The 27,658-nt window shown below is 30.1% G+C and overlaps 1 protein-coding gene across 3 annotated transcripts in view; it reads right to left on the bottom strand.

Moving 5' to 3' along the window:
- The window catches only part of LOC129980933 (protein PALS1-like), a 198,879-nt gene that overhangs the window by 37,955 nt on the left and 133,266 nt on the right, over nt 1-27,658 (bottom strand). For all 3 annotated transcript variants that reach the window (XM_056091434.1, XM_056091433.1, XM_056091435.1), the window contains 2 exons: nt 13,022-13,131; nt 4,190-4,247 (listed from right to left, as the gene is read on the bottom strand). In XM_056091434.1, coding sequence (XP_055947409.1) covers nt 4,190-4,247; nt 13,022-13,131 — 168 coding nt within the window. The remainder of the gene's footprint in view (nt 1-4,189; nt 4,248-13,021; nt 13,132-27,658) is intronic.

The following is a 27,658-nucleotide window of genomic DNA, read 5'->3' as shown; positions in this document are numbered from 1 at the left end:
TTACTTTAACAATCAATGTTAATGTTTAAGCATTAGAGCACACAGATTGTGAAATATATTTTTATTTGTCAAATATTTCTACAGAAATTAATTTTAAATCGTCAGTTTCATGTACAATTGTAGATCGGAATAACATCTTCAGAATTTCATCCGGTATGCTAATAAATAAATTTAAATTAATACACAACAATTGTGTTCTTTGAAAAAAATTTCCCACATAATAATTTATAAGGAAAGAAATTTGCAATGTAAGATTAATGGAAGAAAAAGTGAAAATTATAGACAAAAAATAGTACATAATCCGCATGAAATGAGTATCTTATCATCCTGAACATATTATATGAAAAGAGATGGAAATTGATGGGTATCGATTCAAAATTAGAAAAAAATCAAAATAAAATAATAAGAGTCATCAAGATATTCCTTTTCCTAAAGTAAAGACATTCTTTCACTATATCAATTTTAAATAGAAATTTGAATTTAAAAAATATAAATAAATTCATGATTTTTTTTTTCAATAGATTACAACGTTACTACCAGATAATTAAATATAACAAATAAGCTGAGAGGAACCCACCCCCACCCCTGCAATCAAACCCTCAATATCAGAGGGAAAAAAGCATTTTAAAAAAAATCTATTTGGAATACTTCAGTCGCAAAAATTATTAAATTCTTCTTTTGGATTTAAATTTTCGAGCAGTTATTATTATTTTTATTATCATTATTATTCATTCAAGAAAATTGTTACAATTTCACTTTCTTAGACATCAAATAATCAAGTTATTAAAGAATCATACAGCGAGTAAATACATTACAATAAGTACAAAACATACTAAAAGCAAGAGAAAAATCATAAAATCTATTTACGAGATTCAGATCACGAAACGAAATCTTATTAAAATAATATAATTTAAAAATGAAACTGATTTCGTAGTTTAGTAATACTTACGGAAAAGTTAAAAAGTTCCTTTAATTTTTTTTGGAAGAATGAGACATTATAGCTACACAAAGTAATACAGCAAACAAATTTCGGTTAGTCACGACCAAGAAGTGATTGCAACATCTGAATCAAAATTTAAATTGTTTTGTGAAGCAAACTGATCAAATCCTGTGATAAAAAAACATGATAATAAATCTGGATACATTTTTTGCTGCGCCAGAGATGTCTAACCTTCAAAACAATGATCGCATGAATGACTGATTAAGTGAAAGGAACATCCTTTCGATAATGAAAAGAAAAATAATTCGTGGATATAGCTGTGAATCGTCAGATTAAAAGCAAATAGAACATCAAAAAATAATTTTAATTAACTGAAATAAGAACATATTCCCAAAAGTGCCTTTCATTTATTATTATTATTATTTTACATTTAATATATTTCTAACTGTAAAATAAAGTTATATTTTTCAGAAGTTCAGATGAATTAAAGACATATTTTATCCGAAAACGCTTGATATCTGTTCAATCCAATAACATAAAAAAATTTTTTTAAGGAATGTGCAGGCGGTTTAAAACGTTGTATGCATTAACATGAGATTTTTTATACTTTTACTTTTAATATTGAAATTTGTAATTGCATTCGTTTTAAACTGTTTGATTTGGAAATATTTATAAGATGTAAACTTTCCAACACGTTTGAGTTAACACAGTTTTATCAAGTTTGGTCTTGCATCGTTAAAGCCTAACTATTACGATCCCCCCCCATTTAAACCTGCAGCTCTGATCTTCAAATATATTTTAAAACATGCTTACTTTTCTTTCTTATCTTTATTTAAATAACTGATTCATAAACATTAAAAAAAGAAGTGTTTCTTTCAGACGATTATTTAAACAAAATCGCCATAAGTCTATAAAAAGACAATTTGGGTATAGAATAAAAAAAAGAGAGAAAAGCAGTGAATGAACAGGGGCAATCTTCGAGTCTCACACATGATTGGTAAATGATTTTACCTTTACAAGCATCAGGTTATCGAACTTTCTATGTAGAAAATGTTATGAAAAAAAAATATATATATATATGTGAAAATTTTAGAATCACTGACGAGGCGCTACAAGAACTGCAGCTTCAATAAACGAGCTCGAAACCGCACGAACTGAAACGAGTGACTGAATTTGAGAGCTTTAAAAACTAGAAATGCCAGAATTTCGAAATGTTTACAAATTTTATATTAGCATTCAGAGTTATTTACACCTTAAAAATTTCATTTTTTTTTTTTTTTGAAAATTTATGTAGAATTTTAAAACATTGTGAAACATTTACTGTTAAAAGACTTTCATAAATTAATTTTAATAACAACTATTAATAACTTCAGGAGCTCGGATATCCAAACACATGACTTATTCGAAAATCGCCTATTAAAGGAGGAAGGAATGGGATAGCAAATTCAGGAAATGGAAAATGTTCAAAATGACAGAAAAATTTTAAGTAAATTCAAACGCCAATACGTAAAATCAGCTTCTAACTAAGGGAACAGGAAAAAGTTACCCGCCAAAAATGTCTAGACAGAATGTGATTCGAAATAAAAAGAAATTTGATCGTGAATCAAGTCTGGATGCTTTCTGATGGCGATTCACAAAATCGTGACACTCTACTGCTACTTAGGAGAACTGTTTTTCTCCGGGCACGCATCTGTTCCAGATAAAACTGATGCAAGTAAAACATCTAGATTTATTACTAATTTCGTGACAGTACGTGAGATTTTATCGAGATTAACAACGGATTCAGAATCAAAATACACGCATTTTTGATATTACTCTTACAATATTACTTTTTTTTTCACATTTCGTTAAACAAGTATGAATTAAATACAGTTTAAAATTCCTTGATATATTTAATATTATTTCTTAAGTTTGTATTAACTTTTTGAACTCAATGTATGTTCAAATAATTAATTACTATTTTTAATTTGTTCAAAATTCTTTATATAAAACGTATTAGATATATTGTTTTAGCATCAAGGTAAAATGATAATAATTTATTATATTTCTTTAAACGTATAAACATTGAATCTTAAATAATTGTATGACAACGGTCATTGACAATAGTATTTAAAATGTTCTACTAAGATTGGAAGTTTCACATTTTGAGGGGAAGGAGGGGTTAAATTTATAGCCAATGTCCTCTACTGAAAACTAGATGCTTTATTAGCAAATTTTAACTTTAGTAATTTAAACTAATTTTAGTATTTTAACAAAATATCAGCTTAAAACCAATGTAAAGCTTAAAAATAATAAGATAAACACGATACAGATTTTTTATTAGATTTCTTGATTGGCATTATTTATGCATATTCAAATAATTAAAACAAGTAATCTCTTTACACAACCTAATAAAAGGATTATAGATAATATTAAATCATCAAAATATATGAATCATTACAATTATTTTTAACTAAAGAAATTTTAATTTCACTGCCAAATGAATAAAAATAATTTTCTTAAAGATAAAATAGCAATAATTGTAAGAATTACTTTGACTTAACACAGTAGCTTTGATTTCATTTAATTAACGTATCTACAAACACAATAAAGTATTTTCCACCAATCAGCTTGTTAAAATATATACTTTTAAGAAATGTTATTATTTTACTGAATAAATACTAGAGCAATAATACTTCTTTACTTATATTAAGAAAAACAAAATTAATAATTCTATAACAAAAACGAACAAATTAAGGTTAGCTTGTCAGCTGTTTGCTAAAAATATACATAAAAACTACATTGTGAAATATTTAATAGTTTTTTAAAATTTGTTTGTGCATATACAGAGGGCGAACATCATACTGGATCATTTTTTTAATATATACATTCAAGAAAGAAAATTTTACGCCAATTAAGTATTTTTTGAAAATATAAAATCGTATTCTATTCACCTGATTGTAAAATAATTCATAAGCACTACTGATAATACGTTATAGTATAACAAAAGCAAATGTTTTAAATTACTGCTTGTTATATTTGTTACATACACTATTGAACAATTTGCAATACAGTACCTTAAGAAATCGCAAATAAAAAATATTCAGCACATAAAACAGGCACCAATACGAGTTTTATACGACAAAACTCATTCGGAATACTTGGAATGAAGTATTAAAAATCGCTTGGTGTGAATTGACTGCCTGTTGCCACTAAGGAAAGCTGATAAACGAAAACAATAGCAGGTGGAAAGTAATATGTGTCACTCACCCAGTTTGTGGCTCATTTTGCGCTTCACCCTCAGACATATCGTCCTGGATCGTATACACTGAAAGAGAAAGAAGAAATCGCTGAAACAATGGAATTAGTTGGAAAAAATCAAAAAGAACTCTTCTTGAGAGCACTTTTGCACGGCTTCTTGAAAAGCTTCTTTGCGAACAGGTATGAGCTTCCTGAGTTATCGAGACGGTCTGAAAAGAGATCGAGACGAAATAATAACGAAAAAAATGTGTATATAAACAAGCCTTTGGCGAACAAGGTTGCCACACTCAGAATCTCGCCAAACCGGCTTTGGTCTATTTTCTTACTGAAGACACTCCGGTTACTTGCCATTAATAGGGAATCGACTTAAGCTTATTGGCGACCAAAGTGTGGTTGATTAACGAAAACGGGTAACGGAATAACAATGATCCCACCCAGCCCAATCCCTAAGGCTCTTACGTCATTGGCACGGGCAAAGGGCCAACGTAGAGGACAGGATCATCCGAAGACATCGTAATGAAGACAAAAGGGCTCCCTCCCAAAATTAAGAATTCAAAAGATGAGACAGAATAGCAAATGGAAATTGCCAGAAATATGCATATGAGAAAGTTTTAATCGAAATTCAACGGCCAGATAAATTATACATTTCGTACATTGAATATAAAATTAAGCAATTAATATAAAATTGCTCTGGTAGTTAGAAAGTCAGTCTATATCTATATAGAGTATAGTGTATGTATACAAATTCATAGCTTGTGCCTTATTTTCACGAAATTCGGCACATGTGCTCTTCAAGACAAAAGAAAGAACATTGTTAACTTTTCATCCAAATATCAATTAATAAACGTTAATTAAAAATTAAGCCAATTTTTGGCATTTTTTCACTATATATTCCGAAAATATTATGTCATAAAAATTAATTTTACATTGCCTAAAATTTTTAAGAAGTTAAATTTCAACGACATCAACTAGACACATTTCCATATAAGTTTTTCCCGCTAATTTTAATAAATTTTTCTAAATTAATTTCATAAACAATTTATAATGATGTTTTTATTGTTATAACAAATTCAAACCAATTTCTTTGTTCCATCAACTCATTCAATGACATGTTTTCGTTAATGTTAAAGCTATTACAGATTTAAATTTAAAAAAAAAAAAAAGAAAATTTTTGAAAAAAAAATGGAAACTTCCAAATCGGATTTTTTATCTCCGTTATTATTTTATATAATGTGCATTTTTTAATATTCATATGCATTAATTTACCTTTTAAATAAAGTTTTTAATTCATTTTTTAAAATACAGATGTTTTATTAAATGGTTTAATTCTATCTTTAGTTTTAGTACTTCTAATTTTTATTGGACCCAGATAGTAAGTCTAACCAATCTCTTTATGTCTTATTTGTTTTACAACTAGCCTCAAGTCATAATTTTAAAACGAAAAAAATATTTTCAGTCTTGCATTTTAATTACAGAATTTAAGTCTCTTTTTACTTTTGTAGTATCTATAGTTCAGTTATAGTTTTTCTCTCCCTCTAAAAAGAATTAAAGCCAGATACTATGATATCAAATTTATTCTTTCGTAATGCATTTAATCACTTTTTCTGTTTCTAAAAAGCAAGTTATTAAAATTTTGGGAATTTTAGTTTTGAAGCAACTATATAATAATGATTTAACTTTAGAAATGCGGAAAAGTAAGATCAAATTTCAATAGTTTGCCTATGTGTAAACACTAATACATTCCAGGCAAACGAAGTCAAAGTTGCACAATGTACCGTTGATTCAATATGAGCTTCATACCTTCAGAATTAAATGAATTTAAATATAGTTTTTCTTAGTTTCAATCAGAATTTTTTTTTCAAAAAATAATTTTTGCTGTTTTTAACAGACATTTAATTTTTAATTCTTCGTGAAAAAAAGATTTAGCCAAAAAGAGAAAATTTTCTCATGAAATACAAATAGTAAAGGTTTTAAATCAGAGAAAGAAAAGAATTCCCGCCACGATGCCAATTTAACGGACAATTGATTATAATTAGGAGTTCAAGTATATGGCCACAATGCACACTTTTAATACATTGGAAATAATTTAGAAAAAGTTAAAAAGAAATCACTCAGATTTTTAGCTAAGAAAAGACAAGTTTTCTCTTAACTAATGGAAAATGATTGAATGAATATTCAAAATGGCACGAGGAACTTGAGACAGTAGGATCACAAACAGTGAGATCCAGCAGAAGTTTGTAACGAATCTAAAGCAGTAATATTTTATCTTTGATAGGATCCAAAATAAGATTGATTTTAAAATTGTTACGTTAAACCTTACTTCTGACAAGTCATTGCGTTTACGATTCGCATTTAAAGCTGGCTTTGGAACATTTACCATTTCTTTAATGGCAATAATATAATTTGGGATAAGTTATTTTTTTTTTATTATTATTATTCTATCAACTTCAAAATTTATATATTGACTGCAGTAAATTGATTTTTTTAAAATTGTGCCTGCAAAGAAAATCTTATTTTACCTAAATAATGAAATATATCTCCTACACCTACTATTGTAAAGCTTTTATATAAGCACGATTTAATTCAATTCAATGAATTTGAATTTTATCTTTTTTTTTCGGTTTTTGGATTATGTTCAAATTTCTAGAGCAATAATTGAACTGTAATGAACAAACATATAATTAGTAACAGTAATAAAATGAACTGTAATGAACATAAGTTCCAGTGTGAATAAGGATAAGAAAAGCTGAAAATTCAATTCCTTTCTCAAGTGATCTCCAAGAGCATAAAAAGCATAGAAATGTTTACTGACATGAAACACAATCAATACTCCTGAAACGAAGAATGTTTCTATTAGATGTGAATTTGAATCATGTGTTTGATGGATTGTATATTTCAACGACAACATTGCTGTGTGTTATTGCTACATCGTCTTGTTGCATATGTAAAGATAGTAGCCTATAGGCCAGCATTTTTAGACTTTGGAAGGAAGGATAAGAAATACAAAGCTTTCGGAAAAGAAAAAGCTTTTTCTGAAGTGGCTATTGAAGAAAATACTCAAATAACTATTGTTAAAACGGTAAAGTTAAAAATGTAATTCAATTTTTTCAAAGAAACTACCAACCTGTCTTTCATAATATAAATGCATAAGTTGAGGCATTGAAATTAAAAATAAATAATTAGGCAGAAAAATCACTTAGTAGAATTTCGAAAAAAGTGAATAACGTCTTAAAAAGGAACATTTTTAAGTGAGTATACTTAAATTACTTTATCATTAAGGAATAGGTAGGGTGGAAATTATAAAAGAAACGTTTCGTGAAAAGTGAATTAAGATAGATTTTCAAGTTTCTTCTTAAATATATTCTTTATCTCGTATACAAAATAAATAAGGAGAAAGTATTGTAAAAAGGAATAATGCAAAAAAAAAAAAAAAAAAAAAAAAAAAAAAAATGAAATTAATTGTTTAAGAAACTAACTTTTATGTTTCATAAATGAGGATATTTGTCAAAATACCGATATAAGTTTTTTGACAAAATAGCTTCTATTTGTTTCAGACCCCCCCCCCCCCCCAAGAGTCGTTTTTGAAATTATGCCTGTCAACAAGAATAATTCAAAATGCGTTGAGCCAGAGGAATTAAACTCGATACATGGTCTGGACACTAAATTTATAGTTTTCCATGAATTTTGAAAGAAATCCATTTTCTTCTTCGTTGTGTCTGTCCGAGTGCAAGTGAACACAATAACTATAAAATATAAAGGGCTGCATGGATAAAATTTGGTACATAGATTTATCATGTAAAATATAGATTATCATCAAATTTGAAACAAATCTATAGAAAAGCTGATCGTATGTACTTTCTCAAGCATATATGTGTGTGTGTGATAACTCAAAAACACAGACTTGTATAAATGAGTGTTCAGAGCCTTAGCATCTGAATTGCATAATATTTAGCATAATAATTCACAATTCTTTATAATATTTTGTATCAAATCTGTTAAAGGGTTGACCGTCTGTCGACGCTTTTGTAAGTAAGAAACGGGATAACTCAATAAATAAATAAAATAAAACGATTTGGTATCTGTGTTTTTTCCCCCCTTTCCCCAAAATTATAATTTTGTGTGAAATTTTCGTTTCAATCAGTTCGAGGAAAAAGTTTTCAAAACATATATTCAATTATCATTATTATACTACAAAACACAAAATTCTTAAGTGCAGAATCTGAAAATAAAAATAAGCAGCAGTTGAGTTTAGAGCCGGTTTATATATATATTAATATATATAAATTACGTGTCACGTTGTTTGTCCGCGAGGGACTCCTAAACTACTTAACCGATTTTAATCAAGTTTGCACACCGTGTGCAGTTTGATCTAACTTAAAAGATAGAATAGTCCTTTTTTTTGAATTTTTGATTAGAATTTTAATTATTAATTAAAAACTAACTTTCCCGCCAAAAAGATCTTTTCATTTTCCCCACCGCCAAATGAGTTAGTTTCCAACTAACTCATTTGGCGGTTAATGAGTTAGTTTCCAACTAACTCATTTGGCGGTTTTTTTCCAGTTTTTTTTTTTTTTTTCCAACAGTCATGAGGCTAGGCTTAAGATTTTTCGGCTGATTATTTGAAACGATTCTATTTATTTTCTTAATGATTGATGCATTTAAAATTAAACATTGTTAATTAATCGATCTTTCGGATTCATTCTTAAGTACTTTTGAATTAAAATAAAACAGAATAAAGGAAATTAAAAATGTCTAATCTGCATAGCGTTATCCCAGCTGGCGTAGAAAAACTCACGCATTTGAGTTCCGTAACTGGCGTTGAAAATTCACGCATGCGCATTGTGTTCTGATTGTTGACATGACAACCATTATCAACGGATGATTTAAATTATTTTTAGGTTAGTTGCATGTTTTTGTAATTAAATTGTATTTATGTTAGTTATATATTTTTTGTATACGCTTATAGTTTTAAGTACATCGTTTTTTAAGTAGTTTTTTTAACCTGTTTTCAACCGATTATTTTAAACGATTCGTTTTATTTCCTTAGTGTTTGATGCATTTAAAATTAAACATTGTTAATTAATCGTTCTGGTCATGATGAATCTGAGAATATTTTGTTGACAAATTCTTGAAATATTACATAAATTAGGAAAGATATTCTTTAGTTCCCATAAAGTTTAAACGCTCAGTGACTGTTTTCAGTAATCATATTCCAAAAAAATACTTTGTTTCAGTAAAAAATATTATTATATTAATTGCAGATTAATCCTTTCCACTTTAATTTGAAGTATAAATTATATGGGAACTAACAGAAAATTAGAGAGATACATATTACGTTATGACTGAAGGCGTTTATAATATTATGAGTGAATTATATATCAAAATTTGAAGTTTTAAAATATTTTGATGAAGAAGCTATTAAAGTAGGAATTGCATAAAATATTTAATTATTAAAATTTAAACGAACATTAAGATTGGCGAACCGGCTGGTCGCCAAAGGCGGGTAGTATATATATATATATAAACCGGCTCTAAACTCAACGGCTGCTTATTTTATATATATACACAGAATATATATATATATATATATATATATATATATATATATATATATATATATATATATATATATATATATACACACACACACACACACACACACACAAGATTACTGATTTTTGGAATTCCTATGCGCAGAGGCGAACAGACGTATTGGACGTTGCAATTCTTACATACCGACTTTTGATCAGCTCTTATTTTTGAAATGTCACGTTCATAGACCGACTGACATTATTCCAAAATGTTTAATTCATGCAAGAATAAAACCAAGAGATTTATCAAAAATCAAGAGGTTGAGTTTTCTTGATGATAGCAAATTTTTTTCTTCTTTAAACTAATTCTTCTATTTGAGATATAAACTCGTAAGACCTTTGATATTCTTATTATAAAAACAAAAAACTTTCTTGGCGCATTTTCAAATAAGTCGAAAAATGATTTAAAAAAATAAATAAATGACACGATTCCAAAGTTGTGACAACGTCAAAATTCTTTAAAAAATCAGCCAACAAATTACTTTTGACAAACGAGGAGCTATTATGCGAGTCAGACATGCATCATGACAGGTATTCCAAAAGGAATCTATCATTTCGGCAAATCAAACCAAGAGGACCGCTCACGAATTCTCTTCCGGTATCCCTCCTCTGTGGTACAGGCCGTCTTCATCAGAGGCCAGAGGAAGTGATCCAGAAAACGAATATTAATGCAGATCGATTACAGGCGGACAAATTGTAACTGCTCTCGACGGGTTAACGAGTTACTCATGCGTAGGGAGGAAGAGCTGTGTGAAAGATTTATAGATGCGCAACTGTTTATGGGACCAACAGAAACACAGCTGCAGTTACGAGGAATATTAATGCGAGGGTGGCAAAGGTTAAAAATTTGCAAGAAACTTTCTCAAATCGATTGGTAAGGTGATGAAATTAATTTTTTTTCAAGAACACTGAAAAGAATTGTTTCAAAGCTTAACAATAAAGTAGTAAAATAATATAATTAATAAAACTCTTAATATTAAAGGCATTAATAACAATACCTTTAATATTATAAAGCCTTTAATATTATTAAAGGTATTATATATAATTAATAATACCTTTAGTGTCTCTTTTAGGACTAAAGGTAATAATACCTTTATATTTTAAATTTGTTTTAAAATATTGCTTGCAATTCAGTTCAAACCCCTTTCACTTTTTCTGCGGCTCACAAGTATTTTAAGACAGTATAGATTGAAATGTTAATCAATCCGAGTTTAAAACTAAAATTAAAATTTGGTCCAATTTTTTGAGACTCAGCGTGAGATTTGTTAACAAATTTGGCGTCACTATATTGATTGGGATGCTTGAAATTAAGTTTATACATGGAATTAAACTCAAGTGAAGATTTTTCATGAAAATCTTACAGTTCCATTGCACGTGTCATAGAAATTACGATAGGCGAACACTTTGAACCAACTTTATCGTAAAAAATCAAATAATACGAAAAGTGATTTTTTTTTAAACGCTCACGCGATTTGCGAATGAAGACTAAAAATTTGCGTCTTTAGAAAACATTTAACGGAATTCTGTTTATGAAACATTTGAATAAACTCACGCTGCCTATTTTGTCACTATCATACGCTAGCAACTTCTGGCATCATTATTTGTTCAACTGCAAACTACTGAATCTACAATTATTTAAAGGAAGAGGATCAAGACAACTGTACTATTTATAATAAGCAGATTATATTACATAGAATATATTTAAAAATTGAGTAAATTGGCCTGGTCTTAAAGAAGATGGTCCACGAAAGACATATGGAAATCGTGATGCGTTCGTCATGGTTACACTTAATCCAGACATACCATAATGAGAGTGGTGATGCTAAAGATTTCGTACTTAATGGATATGTCATAAAATCAATTGGTAAAAGAATGATATTTCACACTTAAAAATATCATTATGAATATAAACTAGAAACGTAACAGTTAATTACATTATTATCCCGTTTTGAAATGACGTAAAAACCTTTTGAGGAGGAATACGTAATTTTGAACTATAGTCGAAGACAAGAATGCCACCACCTTCTTCAAATATCGAAACCACACTAAAGGTATGTATGCGTTTGGTGCGTACATAATTAACGTGAATTAAATTCACGATAGATTTATTGGATAGGATCTCATGTTCTGACATTATGCTACCACAGTCCTTAGATACAAATAAAAGAAAACAAAAAGTATTGTTCACATTGATGAAAAGTAATATGTAAAATTAAACACATTTTTAGAGTGAAATCTATCATTATTATTTCTTATATCGACTTTGAATCTTCCTAACTTACGTCTCTTTGCTTATGCTACATATAAAACCAGCGGGAATGGTCTCTCTGAAACTTTCTTGTATATTCTCTAAAAAACCTATTTAAACATATCTCCTTTCTGTCTAGAACTTGTGCACATTGGAGAGGGCCATAAACATAAAGAATATTCAAATTTTTATTTTCAGAGTTCTTTATATCAGTTTTTGTTCTTCGTAGCAGAAAAAAAGAATTATGCGATTTGGACTTTTTCTTTAAATGATTGAAATCAAAATTTAACCATGATTTATAATTTTAGTGACAAGATTACATATTAAATTTCATTGATTTAAATCTTGACGCTTTAAGTTATGGCTTTAAGTGAATATGAATGTTCAAACAAACAGAAAGTAAAAAAAAAAAAAACTATCGTCACATATTATACAAAATTTAAAAAGAATCCATATTTTAGATGCTAAATCTGTGAACCAAATTTTACCTATCCAGATCTTTCCGCTTTATAGTTATCGCGTTCACCTGCACTCGAACAGAAAAAAAAAAAAAATTCAATGCATGAATTTCGTTCAAAAATTTGAAAGAAATGTACAAATTCAGTGTAAGAACTGCATACCAAATTTCATCCGTCTAGCCCAAAACGTTTCTGAATTATCGTGTTCACAGACAATTTCCAAAATGTGTTTTTCGGATTAGCGTAAGTCTAAAACGTGGAAATTCGTTCAAAATCTCAAATTTTTATTTTTAGATAATTAAAATACTTTCTCGTTGAATATGTTGCACAACAGAAACTAATAAATCAATAAATAAAAGAATAAAGAAATCGAAGCAGAAATATTTTGGTTTACAACATTTAAAAAATTTTGAAAATTAAAATGATTTTGAAAAAAATAACATAAATAATATGTTTTAACATCAGATATAAAAATAAACAGGAAATATCTTGGTCGAAATAAACAGTAAAGGAAAAATGGAGAGGAAGGAAAGTCTCATTTTACCTGGTGGATGTGCGAGATGACTTCTGTGTGGGTGCAGTTGTCGAGGGAGCGTCCATTTACCTCCAGGATTTCGTCGCCCACCTCCAGATCCGCCCGGTCGGCTGGGGACCCTATAAAAAAAGAAAACAAAATCTACCTTAAAGAAAACAATAAACAAAAGCTATTTACTTTATGAGTGATAAAACCAGCTGTGGCGTCATTTACATGCTTATTAAGTTCATTACTCGAGTTTTCATGCTAGCTGGGTGAAGAAAGGTTTCATTACAAACAAAACATTAACTCACTGATTCTGTTAACTATCAGGATGCCAGCGTCCGGGAATAGGAATAGGTAAGGCGTCCCCGTGATATGGGCGCCCCGGGTTCGAGTCCTGGTTCAGACCTGTGGGGTGTATGAAAGAGTGCCCCCCCCCCTCTAAAAAGGAGTTGTACAAGCTAGTGTGTGAGTGTATCTTCATATGAGATAAAATCAAACTTCTGCCCTCGGGTGCTCAAGAGTCTTTACCCTCAGAAGCTACTGCACCCTTCTTTCCCCGATCTCTTGTCTTGGTTTGAATTGGTGTTCGATCCAAAGGGGATAAACAACAACAACTATCAGGTTGATTCCCCGATTCTATTACCTATTTTTCTATTAACTATCAGGATAATAATGAAGTCAGTCAAGAGATATCGTATTCAAATGCAGTCGTATGCAGGTCATAGATCATATAACGGCAGGTTATTTCACTTTTATTCGTTTGCAGGAAGCGAAATTGAGTCCAAAATTTTATTTGATGAGTAAAATTCGAGCATGAATTGGCAAGTTAGAAAAGTATGCAACTCGCAAGTCCCAAAATTGAATAGTGAAATCATATCAAAGACATGCATTCTAAAATGTGCTTTCCAGGAAAATTTCAGGAAACAAATAAAAAAATAAACAAAGTGAGATTCGAACATTTATTTGGAAGTATCTTAAACGGTAATATTTTAGGCTTGATTCACACTGTCTAAATTTAAAAAAAAAATATTACTCTTAATTATAATTATAATTGGTTCATCTATTTTTGTTTTATTTCTAAAATTTAGTCTTTATTATATAACAGTATACACACACACGCAAATGCATTTAATATTATTGCAAAAGAAATGTGCAAATGTAGTAACTAAAAAAAATGTAAAACACACTAAGAATATTTTTAAAAAATCTATTGAATTAGAGAAAAAACACATAAGAAAAATAACAACACCGAAAATTTTATTTTTTTAAATCTTGAAATGGTAATATAATCTTACATTATTGAGGAAAAACGTTAACAATTAGAATAACTTTCACTTGAAATTATACTGATATCTATCTGAGGAGCATCAAATACTCGAGAAATAACTACATGTCGAATTTGGTAGCCCTGATTCAACTGTCTGCTTTTTAGAGCGTTTTGATTGATTTTTGTATACTGCATGCAACGACACAAACTTTATGAATATTATTATACAATCTATACACTTAATTATGTCAAAATTTGATACATTTTTCTAAAAGGCATATAAGCAATGAATAAGCCTCTGTTTGGCTTTTTAAAATGCTGTCATGCTATTAAGCAAAGTTAACGTTTAAACATAAAATTAAATCTTTGTTTCGGTATCAGCGAAAAAAAGGAAACAAGATAATGTTTCATAAAAAATAACGCGAAATGAAGCACGCAAAATTCGAAGAATAATGTTACAGTTAGCAATTAAACATTCTTTAACAACAATGTTATGGAATGAATCCAATTAAGATTAGAAAAAGGGCAATAGGTTTTGGATAGAAGAATTTAGTGTAAACTCATTTTGATTCCATTTTGTAGTTATACATTTCAATAATTTTTTACCATTGTTCTGAAAAAGAAATTGAATTATTTATTTAATTTGTTTTCAAATTTTATGATGGTAATTCTAAAATAGCTTATCTTGTATAAATGTAGAGCATGTAGAAAATGTAATGTCAAAATAGGAAGAATATTATGAATTTTACTTGTGCTGCCATCTATTTCACATGTGGAGATTTATTAATATTATACAATCAACAATAGCACTGTAGAATAATTCTGCAGTACTAAATTACCTTGACATAATCGGCGAGTTAAGCCTTTTAAAGAAGCTGAAATTTATAAGCGACTTATTTCAAAATTAGTTTTGAGTTCTCATTTAATTACTGCTTCGTCAGTAAAAAGCACAGAATAGTGAAACGGTGAGGGAGACGGATTTGAAGATACAAATATCGGGGAAGAGTGAAAATTAGAATATTACTGTACAAAACTTTTCTAAACTAATACGTCCGATTTGTAGACGCACTATTCAGTAAACTTACTGCGGTGAGTATGATAAAAACCTTTTATTCGATTTACAGTTAAATGAAATTAAATCAGCTACAAATAAACATAAGAGTAACGGGTGAAAAAATGCCATCTTATTTATGCTTAAATGAGGTAAAAAATATTTCAAGCTTGACAGTTTTATATAACAGAAACACTGCAGCTATTTCTTGTAACTGGTATATTACACTCTCTGCGATTATTTTATATCTTTTCCAACTTTTAAAGTGACACAGATATTTTCAATATTTAATAATATACTATGCAATATTGTGAAATAAATAAAAATTGTACAATGTTTAGCGGTATTTGGGGGAGGGAAACTCGTTTTATAAATGGAATTTTTGCAATATAAAATATTCAATAAAAAATTACATAATTATAAAAATTATTATATAACAGAATATAAATATAACAGAAGATAAATTATATTAAATATAATAGAAAATAAAGACAAACCAATGGATAACCGTAAATTGCGAATAATCCAAACATAGCTTTAGAAAATAAGGGACATTTATATTTTTCAGAGTGGTCCAATCAAAGAGACACAACCTTGCAATTACAGCAAAAAGATGGAATTATGTTGATTCTGGAGAAATTCTATCAACATTTGCAAATATAGTGATGACTCGACTTTAAAGGACACTTCTTTAAAAATATAAATATTATTTGCTTACTTCGAACAGTTTTCTATAATTACGTAGGGTGAACTGCGTATAAGTTATGCAGGTATTTTATTTAGGAAAGAATGCAACTGCCATTATATAAATGATCCATCGTACACAGGAAAATCAGTTTATGCTATGCAAAGATAAAGACTCGCAGAGCTATTTGAGACTAAATGCAAAAGTGATCTCATATCGAAAGTTATTGAAGATAAGTATTCATATTTCACAAACCATGCATACATAAAAGTCAATTAAAATGCTATTCGGCGAAGTAGATTTAGTAAGGAATGGCACATCATATGTTTGAACAGCTGAAACAAAGCGAATTGTGTGAATTTAAAATGATACAATTTCCGCTGTTTCTCCTGCAGAAATAAACTAAGTAACGAAATCAATACCAGTACTGATAGAACTCGAACCCATTTAAATTCCCATTTTTCGCTATCGGTGTACGCTATTCATATTTATGGAATAGCATTTCCTATTCAATCGGCAGCGCTTTACTTTCCCTTATATCTCCAGCAGTTTTGAAGAAACAAGGACACCAAACCAACAAATATTTGAAAAGGTAAATGAGGAAACGGAATTGAGTTTGCTAACTACTTCGTTTATGAAGACGAAAGATAGAGGATGGGTTTATAAGTTAATTTTGTTGGAATTCCTGGAATTGGCGCTCTTTGATTTCTAGCAGCTCATTTTTGCTGAAAAGAAAATGACATCATATATTGAGTCAAAAATTTAAAAGATTAAAATGAATAAAGTGGTAAAATTCACCTATTTTCATAAATTTTTAGGTAATTATTTTGAGAAAATGATGTACAAAAGCTTTTGATTATATTAAATCCCGTTATCTTCACTATTATTTCGACATTCCGTTTGTATCTGAAAATCTCGGAAGCCAGCAGTTTCTAGAGAAAACGCATAATTTAATGGGAATTATTTTACAATGCTGCAAAGAAAAATATACAAATAAGAATCATTGCCCGCGTCTTATTCTCACACATCAACTACTGAAATAGATCGATCCTAATTCCTGTGAGCATAAGATGTGTCCATCCTCACGTGCAGTTATCCTGTTAACATGATCTCAGGTCTGAGAGTCAAAGATTAATGAACGAGAATAGCAACAAAAAATTTCATGCGCATTGGCAAAGTGCTTAAGAAATAATTAAAAAAAAAATTTGCCATACATTTTAGACGTAAATATATAATAGCATTAGAAATTTCGTTTCCAACATATAACACCGTTAAAAAGTTCGTTATAATGGGATCTTCGCTATCTATAATTTGCTCATGAACACTCAAATCAAAATTCACTAAAATTAGATTGGAGCAAACAGTGACCTACGAGCGCGCGTGCGCGCGCACGCACGCATACACACAAATTCAATACAAAATTTGAAAAAAAAAAAAAAAAATGCCAAAAAAGAAGATATTATCAATAACCTACAACTTGGTCCACGAAGGAAGGATATAATGAATCAACAAAAATATAAAATAATAAAAACTGCAGGCCTCAGCTCATTAACCTTTGCTATTTTAGGTTTATTCGCACAGCGATAATCAATCAATTGAAAAATAAGGAGGAAAAAATATCATAATTGCTAGAAGCCAAAGGAGAAGTTGGGATTCGCATCCGAAAATGGTGCAAACGAATGCGGGGATATTTTTAACCCCATGTTACAGATAGTGGCAAACGATTATATGTATTATTATTTAAGATGGGCCGTGAGCGAACTGTAAGCGGTCTTTTTGGAATGGTAATTGTTTATAGGCATACAAATCAATGAAAACTAATAGTTGCGAGTAATCCAAATTTAGTTCTAGGAACAAGGGAAGTGCAGAGCTTCTGTTAGCCACGTGCGACTTGAATACAACATGGAGGAAGATTGAATTATACCCTTAAGCAATTTTGCCTTGCTGGAGAACTTTCTGAAATAAGTAGATGCACATTTACGTTCTGTATAAGAAAAGAAAGAAACAACCGAAAAGTTTTTCCAACAATTTTTTGGGGGAAAAAACCCCTGAGAAACACATTTTCTAATTAAAATTGGTACAAAATAAGATAGGATTCGATTCTATATCTATATGAAGATCGAAGCTTTATTTGCAAAGCTAGTATCCGTAAAACCACAGGTTCCATAGATTTAATCAAAATGCTAAACTATATTTCTTTTTTCAAAATTAATATTCTTAATTTAGATTGTTAGTCAGTAAATTAGAGCAAAGAGAGACCGAAATAATAATCTATGTACAAATAATTATTATAATGGTACAGTAAAATCTTCCATGACTTCTGTACTTTACAGCGAAATTAAACACTACATATAAGCAATTAAAAAATGGACAATATACTTAATTTCTTATTTTTATAGGTGAAAAGAGATTAAAATATTTCAAAATTTTGAGTTCTTTTGTCTGTCAGGCGTGCATGTATGTACCTACAGACAAACAATTTGTTGACATTAAAGGAATGAGAAACTAATAATAAATAAAAAAGCTCAGTTTCATCCAGTCACAGACGAGCAATCACAGCATCTACTGTTTTTTGCTAATTACTATTTTAACTTTTTTTTCGCTTGCTATTTTTTTAGACTTGCTAATACAGTTTATTTAAATAGAAGAGAAGGTAAACTGAAATCACTTTTTTATGTGCATAATACATGTCAATATTCGTTTTCTTCCATATTTATTCCTCTAATACAAGAAAATAATAATGTATGTAAGTCAAAGGTGTTGAAAAGAAATTTTAAATGATATTTATACTATTTGATGTTAGCGTTTCTTATTCGTACAACACTTATATTCCCATCTCTCACTGCGGAGCTATTTCGGGGAATGAAGTTGAGGACAACAAAAACAAAAGCCTGAGTTATTCGCTTCTGCTTACACCTCAGAGTACACGTTCGGTTCCTATAATAAGCAACAAAAACAAAGATGTCTCATTTTTATGTAGGAAAATCACGTTTCCGCTCCCGCTGAGACGATCATCGATCCTCCCGTAAACAGTTCCTCCGACTCGCTCAGGCCCAAGTCGTTGCAGCATCTTGCTTCTTTTTCCCCTCACCACGCTTCATAGAGCCCTGAGCACGCCGAACGACCGATAACTGCAGGAAGCCGACAGATGGGACCAGCAGAGAGGCTTTTCCAATATTTCTAGTTCAGATCTTCTCACCAGATTTCATTTCCAAAAAGTTTGTTTGTTTTTAGGAGCAGATTTCGGAAGATTTTATTTTTCGGTAAAAACTTCCCAAGGTTCATGAATATATCTTTTTTGAGGTAGTTGAAGTGCTATCTTTGGAGGTAAATCGGTCTTTCTAATTTCACGCATTGATACTTGAACGAAAAACTTCGTACTATTTATTAGGAAGCTATGAACAGAGTGTTTCAAACGAGTGACATGATTTCACAAAGCTATACTTCACCAGCGGAAGTGGTCTGCTCGAAACTTTCTTGCGTACTCCTTAAAAAAGGTGTTATCTCCCCTTTCCTCGCATAAAAACTGTGGACCGTGAGAAAAGTCTCGAATGCTCATATTTTCATTTCTAGATTTCGCAGTATCGAGCATTTATCCTTTGCAGTATAGTGAAGAAAACCAAATATGGATTTCGGACACTTATTTTTGAAACTGAAATTTGATACAGAACCTCATTTTTTGAAACTGAAATTTAATATAGAACTGCATTTTTGGTAACAAGATCACACACCAAATTTCATTAATATAAGTCAATGCGTTTTTAGCTGATTTTACATGCATGAAAATGTACACTTACAGAACGGGCAATTCGTGGATGTATTTGGTTAACATTTCGACAAGAATCTAAACTTTAGATAATGAAACCGTGTACCAAATTTTTTTCTATTTAGCTCTTAATGTTTGTAGTTATCAAGTTCACATAATTTCATAAAGACAGACATACTTCCTGTGAATCCATCCCGTTCAAAATTTTCCATTCAGCTCTTAATGTTTGTAATTATCAAGTTCACATAATTTCATAAAGACAGACATACTTCCTGTGAATCCATCCCGTTCAAAATTTTCCATTCAGCTCTTAATGTTTGTAATTATCAAGTTCATATAATTTCATAAAGACAGACATACTTCCTGTGAATGCATTCAGTTCAAAATTTAATTGAAATAAACAAATTTGGCGAAAGATCCCAAAATAAATCTCATTCATCTAGTCTATAGCATTTATGAATTATAAAGTTCACAGACAACCTGTTTTTTGGACTCTAGGAGATCTGAAAAGTAGAGATTCGTTAAAATCTCATTTTTTTTACCGCTTACAATATTTATAATCGAAATTTTTCAATGCTTACAATATTATAAGCGCTCGTTACACACGAGAAGGTTGAAAAGGAAGAACATAACTGCAATGAAATCCAAACAAAAGACTGCTTATGCTCTTACGCGGGGATAAAAACACCCCAAGATTTTATTTTATTTGTTCATCTAACATCCCGTATTACAGGCCACATTGATTAAACCACACAGTTCTGAACCATGCCCAGATGCCGAAGACAGCATCATAGACGGCATCACATCTTCCATGATGCATCACTCTAAGGATTGATCTAACGTTTGATTGCCAAACATTTTAACGTATATCAAGATCGCATCCACAGCCGATCTTTAGTGGAATCGAGTGTCGGAGAGCAATCTTACGATTCAGAAGCAGAAACACTGCAAGAAGTCACAAAAGTCCTGAAATGCAACGACGGTTGGAAGCCCAGTACCATAAAATAGCCTTTCCGCTGAAGCAGTATTTCGGATTTTGCTACGCAGTCAGAAGATGAAGACGACTTTTGGGCTGGAAACTCCTTTCCGAGCTTCCGTACTCCATTAAACGGGAGAATATTTGACCCCACCGGGTTCCACGTACATGGTGATTCTTCAATGGAATCCAGTTTTGAATTTGGCGTTTCATACTGATAGTTCTGAAGGAATAAAGTAAGTTTTATAATCTATTATTTTAATTCTTCAAGACGGCGGTATAATTTTTTAATGAGTTTTTGGAATGTTTGGCTATTGAGACTTCATAAAATTTGCATTATTCAAGGCTCTAATTACAAGAGGAATTGAAAATTTCTGAAAATGATGGAATTCAAGAAATTTTGGGCATCTTTTATGCGGTGTAGTGTAGTTTTTAACATGTCCCGTTGAAGCATTCACTGAAATCCTATTTCGAAACCAAGATCTTGTCCGTAGATCATCGAAGGCCCCAAAACTGAATGAAGAGCTTAATGCGTTTACGTTGGGGATTTATATTTTCCGCGGCATATTCTAGATGTGATTTGCACATATTTATAGCATCTAATCTTCATTTTACAGTTAATATGCGCTACTTACTAGCAGGAATAACACTGCAAAATAGCATTTGAATGAAACTGAAAAGTGTACTAGGTAATTCTGTAAATTTGTACTCTAGTTTCTACTCTTTGGAATTTAAAAAATGTACATTGTATAAATTTAAATACTATGTTCACTGTAGTAACATAAAAACAGTATGGGTTTCAACATCATCTATACTTAAAACTTATGCTTAATCATCAGCTATATAATAGTATTCTTAACTATTATATAGTTGATGGTTTCCTCGTTGTAGATGTTTTTTTTTTTTAGACTTTCTGATTTGAAGAAATTGACTTGAATGATGGACAACAATTGTTTGGTAAGGAATTGTCAAAATTGATTGGCTTTATTAACTCTGCAAACTTTATTATTATTATTTCGTCTTAAATGGCCTGGAAAGAATGTGTTTTGACCTTTAATCAGTTTTTCTGACTTAGGATGACACTATGCAGAACTTTAAATCCTCCACACCAAATTATTTCATTAGCTTCCTATGGTCTTCAAAAAATGCACAGTAACGCGGAGGGGGGGATTCTCCTATTGGTTTTGCTTTAACTATAAACTTTTTGTTTTACACTAAAATTTGACCAAATCACTCGAAAATGATTTTGTAACTATCCGTTCTTTAACCATGGCGGACCACGGGTGATAATTTTGGATCAACTTTTTAAATTGATTTCTTATCATATTTACTTTTAAATTTTGTTTTATTTTGATTGTTAATTAGATGTTTCTTGGTTATACTTTCTTCCTTGGTGGCAGTTCTTTTTTTCTCTTCCCTCTAGATCAATGGTATTGAAATCTTTCATCATATATCGGATTTCCTTTCAAAATTGAAATTAGTTTCTGTTTCCCGTTAAAAATTGTTGATCCTCAAGTAGCTGTTAAAATACATCCATACAGTTACATCCGGGTAATCAAATTATAATTCTGCTGAAGGATTAATTCAATAAGATTGTTTTAAAAGCAACAGGTGGTAAAAAGAATTAATCACAACTACTTACCCTGCGTTCTAATAGCAACCTTTTAATACTGGCATTCTTCCAGTTAGTGGTTCATTCACAGAAAATGTAAGAAGGAAACACTTAAAATCAGCAGAGACTTGGATTAATGACCACATTAAAAGAATGCGGACATTATTAGAGACGAACTTCTTAATTTTGAGATATGATCAAATGACGAGGAAGATATTAGAACTGACATATCGCACTCCAAATTTGTAGAATTTTTGATTCTCAAAATAACCTGGTGTCGAATTGCAATCTGTATCGAAACAAGCCTCTATCGCCGTGACAATAGAACTTAGATTATGAGATCAGAAAACCGAGTTCGAAAATCGATCTGACTAGGGATTCATCGTAGATGCAGAATAGTTTATGTTAATTTTGTCATGTAAATAGTATGACAATTAAAAGGTCGCCATCACCATCTAACCACTTTTCAAAATTTCAAATCCCGTTCAAATTGTATATGTTCTATATAAGACGTTAACTAATAAGCCAATCGTTTAATATTGCGTGCGTGAGATGGCCTAATTTCTTAAGAAGATAAAAAAACCAAATTCACAAACGGCGGGCAGAAGAGATTCTTCCCTGTCTCATGACTAGAATACGGTCTAGACATCAATTACAGCTCATCTTGAGGATGCGTTAGATAATAGGGTCGTTCCAGGTCAAATCATAATTTTAAAACCAAATTTACCTCACCATCTCGGATTTTCATAAAATTTGTCACAGGTATATTATTTATATAAATTTGGGAAAATATGAAATTATATATAAGTTTGTTTTTCAGTTGCAGTTATGTAAAGTTTGAAAAATTTGCCCCAAAACGGGGAATGGAATTTTTTAAAATTATTTTAACAGCTTTCCTAATTGAGCTATCATTTTACAGTATTTTTTTTTCCAAGATCTAAATAAAAATTTTAATTTAAGTTTTTTCAAAAAGTACAATTTTTAAAATTTATTCCATGAATCATTAGTAGTAATGTAAATCATCTGGCAACATAAAAATTTGAGATGATGATCCATTTTAAAACCGTTCCATTAAGTTTGATTTTTCAGAATACCTTGCATTTAACATAATAGCACAAGAATTTCCACACTTTAATAAAAATAAATATGAGAGCTAGGCTAAGGAAAAAATACAGTAACGAGTCTAAAACAATCAAATCATGTAAATTTATAATCTACTGGTAATACTTATCAGCTCATCTTTAAAAACTTTAAGCTATCGTTAAATTAAAAAGCAAGAACTATTCAACTTTACTTATACTAAAATTAATAAAATAATAATGATTAAATCTTTAACAATTAAAAAAAGTTAGCATGGATAAATCCGGTCTGTGGAGAAGATACATACAGTACTAGTACAACGGTATTTCTGATATTCAGATATCAAAAACTTCCAAACAAGAATTTTTTGCTTTTCAGATGAATCTATCATCTAATACAAAACTTTTTTTAGTTTCTTCTTTTACGAGGATGACTCTAAAGTGAAAGGAAAGTGGCACTTTTCGACTACAGCACACGGAAAAGAACTTGCAATGGAACAGAAGTCCATGTGAAAATCAAATCTGACAACTTTTTGAAAGAGCAATTGGGAATATACTAAGATGGACTTTGCCGACTCAACCCATGAGGAATAAGCCGAATCAAATTGGTTTTTGAAAAGTTACTTTTTAAAATTACTGACTATCGAAAGAACACAGCAACATCATGCAGCAAGAGCAACATCAACAATTTCCGAAACCATATCAAAGTTATTAATGGATACTTTTCAGATGATTTGCAGAGTGTGAAAAAAAAAATGTAAAAATCTCCAGATAAACTAAAATGGGAAGTCATATTAGAGTATGACATAGCTATTTATGAAGAAACCTGGGGCATGCTTTACAGAAAAAGGAAGAACTTGATGAAGTAAAGTATATATATATTTTTTTTCAACCATCTGAGTCATGTGCATCTTTCGCATATCCAAAAAACAATCCTTTGTGGATATCAGCAGTAGATATCTTGACGAAAATGAATCCTGTGACTTCTACTGGGAGAATTTATATTAAACATAAGAGTGATGTATTCTATATAAACGTGGTCTTCCGAAACATCAGATGACAAACACATTCTATTCCTAAATAAAGAGGTTCACTTTAGGCTCCTTACTGTATTTATTCCTCAGGCTTGTGCTCATATTTATTTTCACTGAAGTTTGAAGTGTTTTCTAGTGTTGTTTAGCTTAATGTTAGGTAATAATAAACAATCAAGTCTTAATTTAAATTTTTCAAACAGATAAGCTATCAGAAATTTATATTTGGTCAGGTGATTTACAATATCACTAAATAGTTAGTAATTTCATGGAATAGTTAGTAATTTATTCATTGAATAAATTTTAAAAAGTTTAAAATTTATTCATTGAATAAATTTTAAAAAGTTTAAAATTTGTACTTTAAAAATAAATTTACATTCTGACAATTTTTTGGGTTTAGCCTATATTACGTTATATTTACAGCATAAAAAAAATACTGTAAAATGATATCTCTCCCAGCTCTATAGTTCAATTAGAAAAGCTGCTAGAACAATTCAAAATAATTCCAGACCGGTTTTGGACAATTTTTTTAAACTTACAGAAAAGCATCTTCAGCATCAAAAAGAGCAGACATGTCTGATTGAAATTTTATATTTTCTAACTCTGTATGAATAATGTAGGAAAATTTGCAGAATGTGTTGAATAGGCATAGAACGACTGCAGATTAGAAGTCAAGAATATAAGATCCAATATCATAAAGCAAGAGAGAAAGAGCGCGCGAGCGAAAAGGGAAGCCGGTAGATAATGTTAATTTATAGAACAGAAAGGATTTAGTAGGCTAAAATAACTCTTTAATTGAAAGGCTAAAAAGAAAAAAGTTGTGTTGGCATGTGTTTATGAATACAAATGAGTGAAGTCAAGAGTAATGGAACTGGCATGATTCTATGCTTGCTGAAATAATCGCATCTAAATTTGACTCATAAACAGATAATTTGTTGACAGATTACATTTTATTTTATTTTGTTGACAGATTTTATTTCCCCATTTATGCCGTCATAAATATAACAAAAAATGATATGTATTAATGCTGACAATAGCGTGGGAAATGATGAGTGACACCCATTCAAGCGAGTACGAGATCAAATGAATCGACAACCTAAGAAGTCATGCGTAAAAGAGCGAAATTTCTAATCCTAGATTTCTAGAAACCACTAAATAGGAAGAATACTCGTTTCAGTGGCTCAAAAAAAAAAAAAGCATAAAAAAAAAAAAAAAAAGAATTTAGATTGAAATTAATTTCCGCTAAATTACGAAGTCCTTCCCCATTAAGATTAATGTCCTGTTTTGAAATTACACAACGGTTACTTTGGGAAGAATATTTTTATTTTGAACCGTGGTTTCATGACGATATTTCACTTCACCGGGAAGATTATTGGACTGCGATAGCAGCTTCAATGAACACCAGTCCAACAAACATGGTGGGTCATTGGTGAAATCGAATTTCAAAAGTGCAGTCCTTTGATTTCGAAGTCAAAATATTGTTATGAAGCAAAAGGAAATTTATTTTGATAGCATCAAAAAAGTCAGCAAAATATATGAAAAAAAAAAAAAAAGGTACGCAAAAACTGGGAAAGAAAGCCAATATTATAGCATTAATATAGTCACCAAAATTTTATAATAAAAGGTAAAAAAAAAAAAATCGAAAGAAGATGAATAAATTTGAATTTTAATCAGTTAAAAATATTCTACCATCCTCTTTTTCTCATAATTCCAGATAAGGCTATCAAAATGAGCGATCAAAAATTTTTTTATATATGTTTTCTGCACTCGTTTCCATTGATAGGTTGCCCTAAATGCTTTTTTGATTTGTATTTTGATTTCATCCGATTATAACATCGGATTAATAACTCCGTTTTTGCATTTACGTAATTCTGGAGAAAGCGAAAATGTTTTTTCAATGCTATAAATCAATTTTTAAAACACAATTGTGTCACATTTTTCTGAAATATTTTGCTAAAAAACATAACATTTTGACATGCGAATATTTTTAAGTCAAATGCATAAATCATGACCTCTCATGTACTGTAAAGAATATATCGGTTCGTGGTTTTTCTTCACAATTGAAGTCACTGTCCAGCCGTATCTGTAAAAGAGTTTTTCTTCCAGAACTATATTCACGGCAGAGAAGCCCAACACAATTTTTCAGCATTATGTTGTTACCATTATTTTATGTTAACTCAATGATTTCAATGATAATTTAGAATCTCTTATTCATTTTTAAAGTGCGTATTTATAAAACAAGAACCAGGTAGGCTCGCATGTGCTAAGCATCAGGTTTCACATGCATTTTAATGAATAAATAAAAGGCGATAAGGAGGCTTTCAAAAGCTTAATTTGTCATAAAATACATTTGTAAAAATTAGGCCAAGAGAGAACTTAAAGCATTAAAAGAAAGTAAAATATTTACTATACATAAAATACTTTAAAAAAAAGTAAATGCATCTATTTTTTTAAAAAAATTCTAGGCTTCGTTATTAAATGCAAGAGACGGTAAAAAATTAAACATTTCTTTTTATGGAGTTCGTTATTTTCTTTTATTTTCTTTATGTTAATTCAGTAACATACACATTCTGAATACTATATTCCTGCATAAATAAAGAAAAAGTATGCAGACAATCAAAAGCAAATGAAAGGTCTATTAATTTACTAATATTATACACATCTTTGGTGTAATTACACGCATCTTCAGGCTACCAAGATTAATAATTGTATAACAACCATATGGTGACTTTTTTTTCTTTAGTTTTTGTTTTTCAATGTATCCATGCCTTTATTTGGTTGTATATTGTCAAAGCATCTAGTATTCGACCGTTTTCAGGATCATGAGAAAGCATGAAAATTCAGCAAACATAATACATCCTCATAATTTTAATACACTTTGGAGGGCAAATAGAACTAACGACAAAAAAATGAACATTTGAGCAAAAACTTTAAAATTACGCCAGATAATTTGCTAGCTAATCCTGTTAATCTCCTGTCCTGCCTTGATTGGCTCGAAAGCTGTGTTAACACTAGATTCCCTACAACCTCGACTATGAATTATTTTAACGTGGGTATGGCATGGGTAACATTAACATTTGTCAGAAATAGCTATACTTAGAAGGAAATATTGAGACGAATTTTATCCATGCAAATTACCAAATTATGATTTGTAGCAAAGTTAGGGAGAATGGAATGCACATTCTAACTGTCTT

The sequence above is a fragment of the Argiope bruennichi genome, chromosome 8 (assembly GCF_947563725.1).
Source record: "Argiope bruennichi chromosome 8, qqArgBrue1.1, whole genome shotgun sequence".
NCBI lineage: Eukaryota > Metazoa > Arthropoda > Arachnida > Araneae > Araneidae > Argiope > Argiope bruennichi.
The sequence above is the reverse complement of the archived record's forward strand: the minus strand, read 5'-3'. Positions and strand labels throughout refer to the sequence as shown.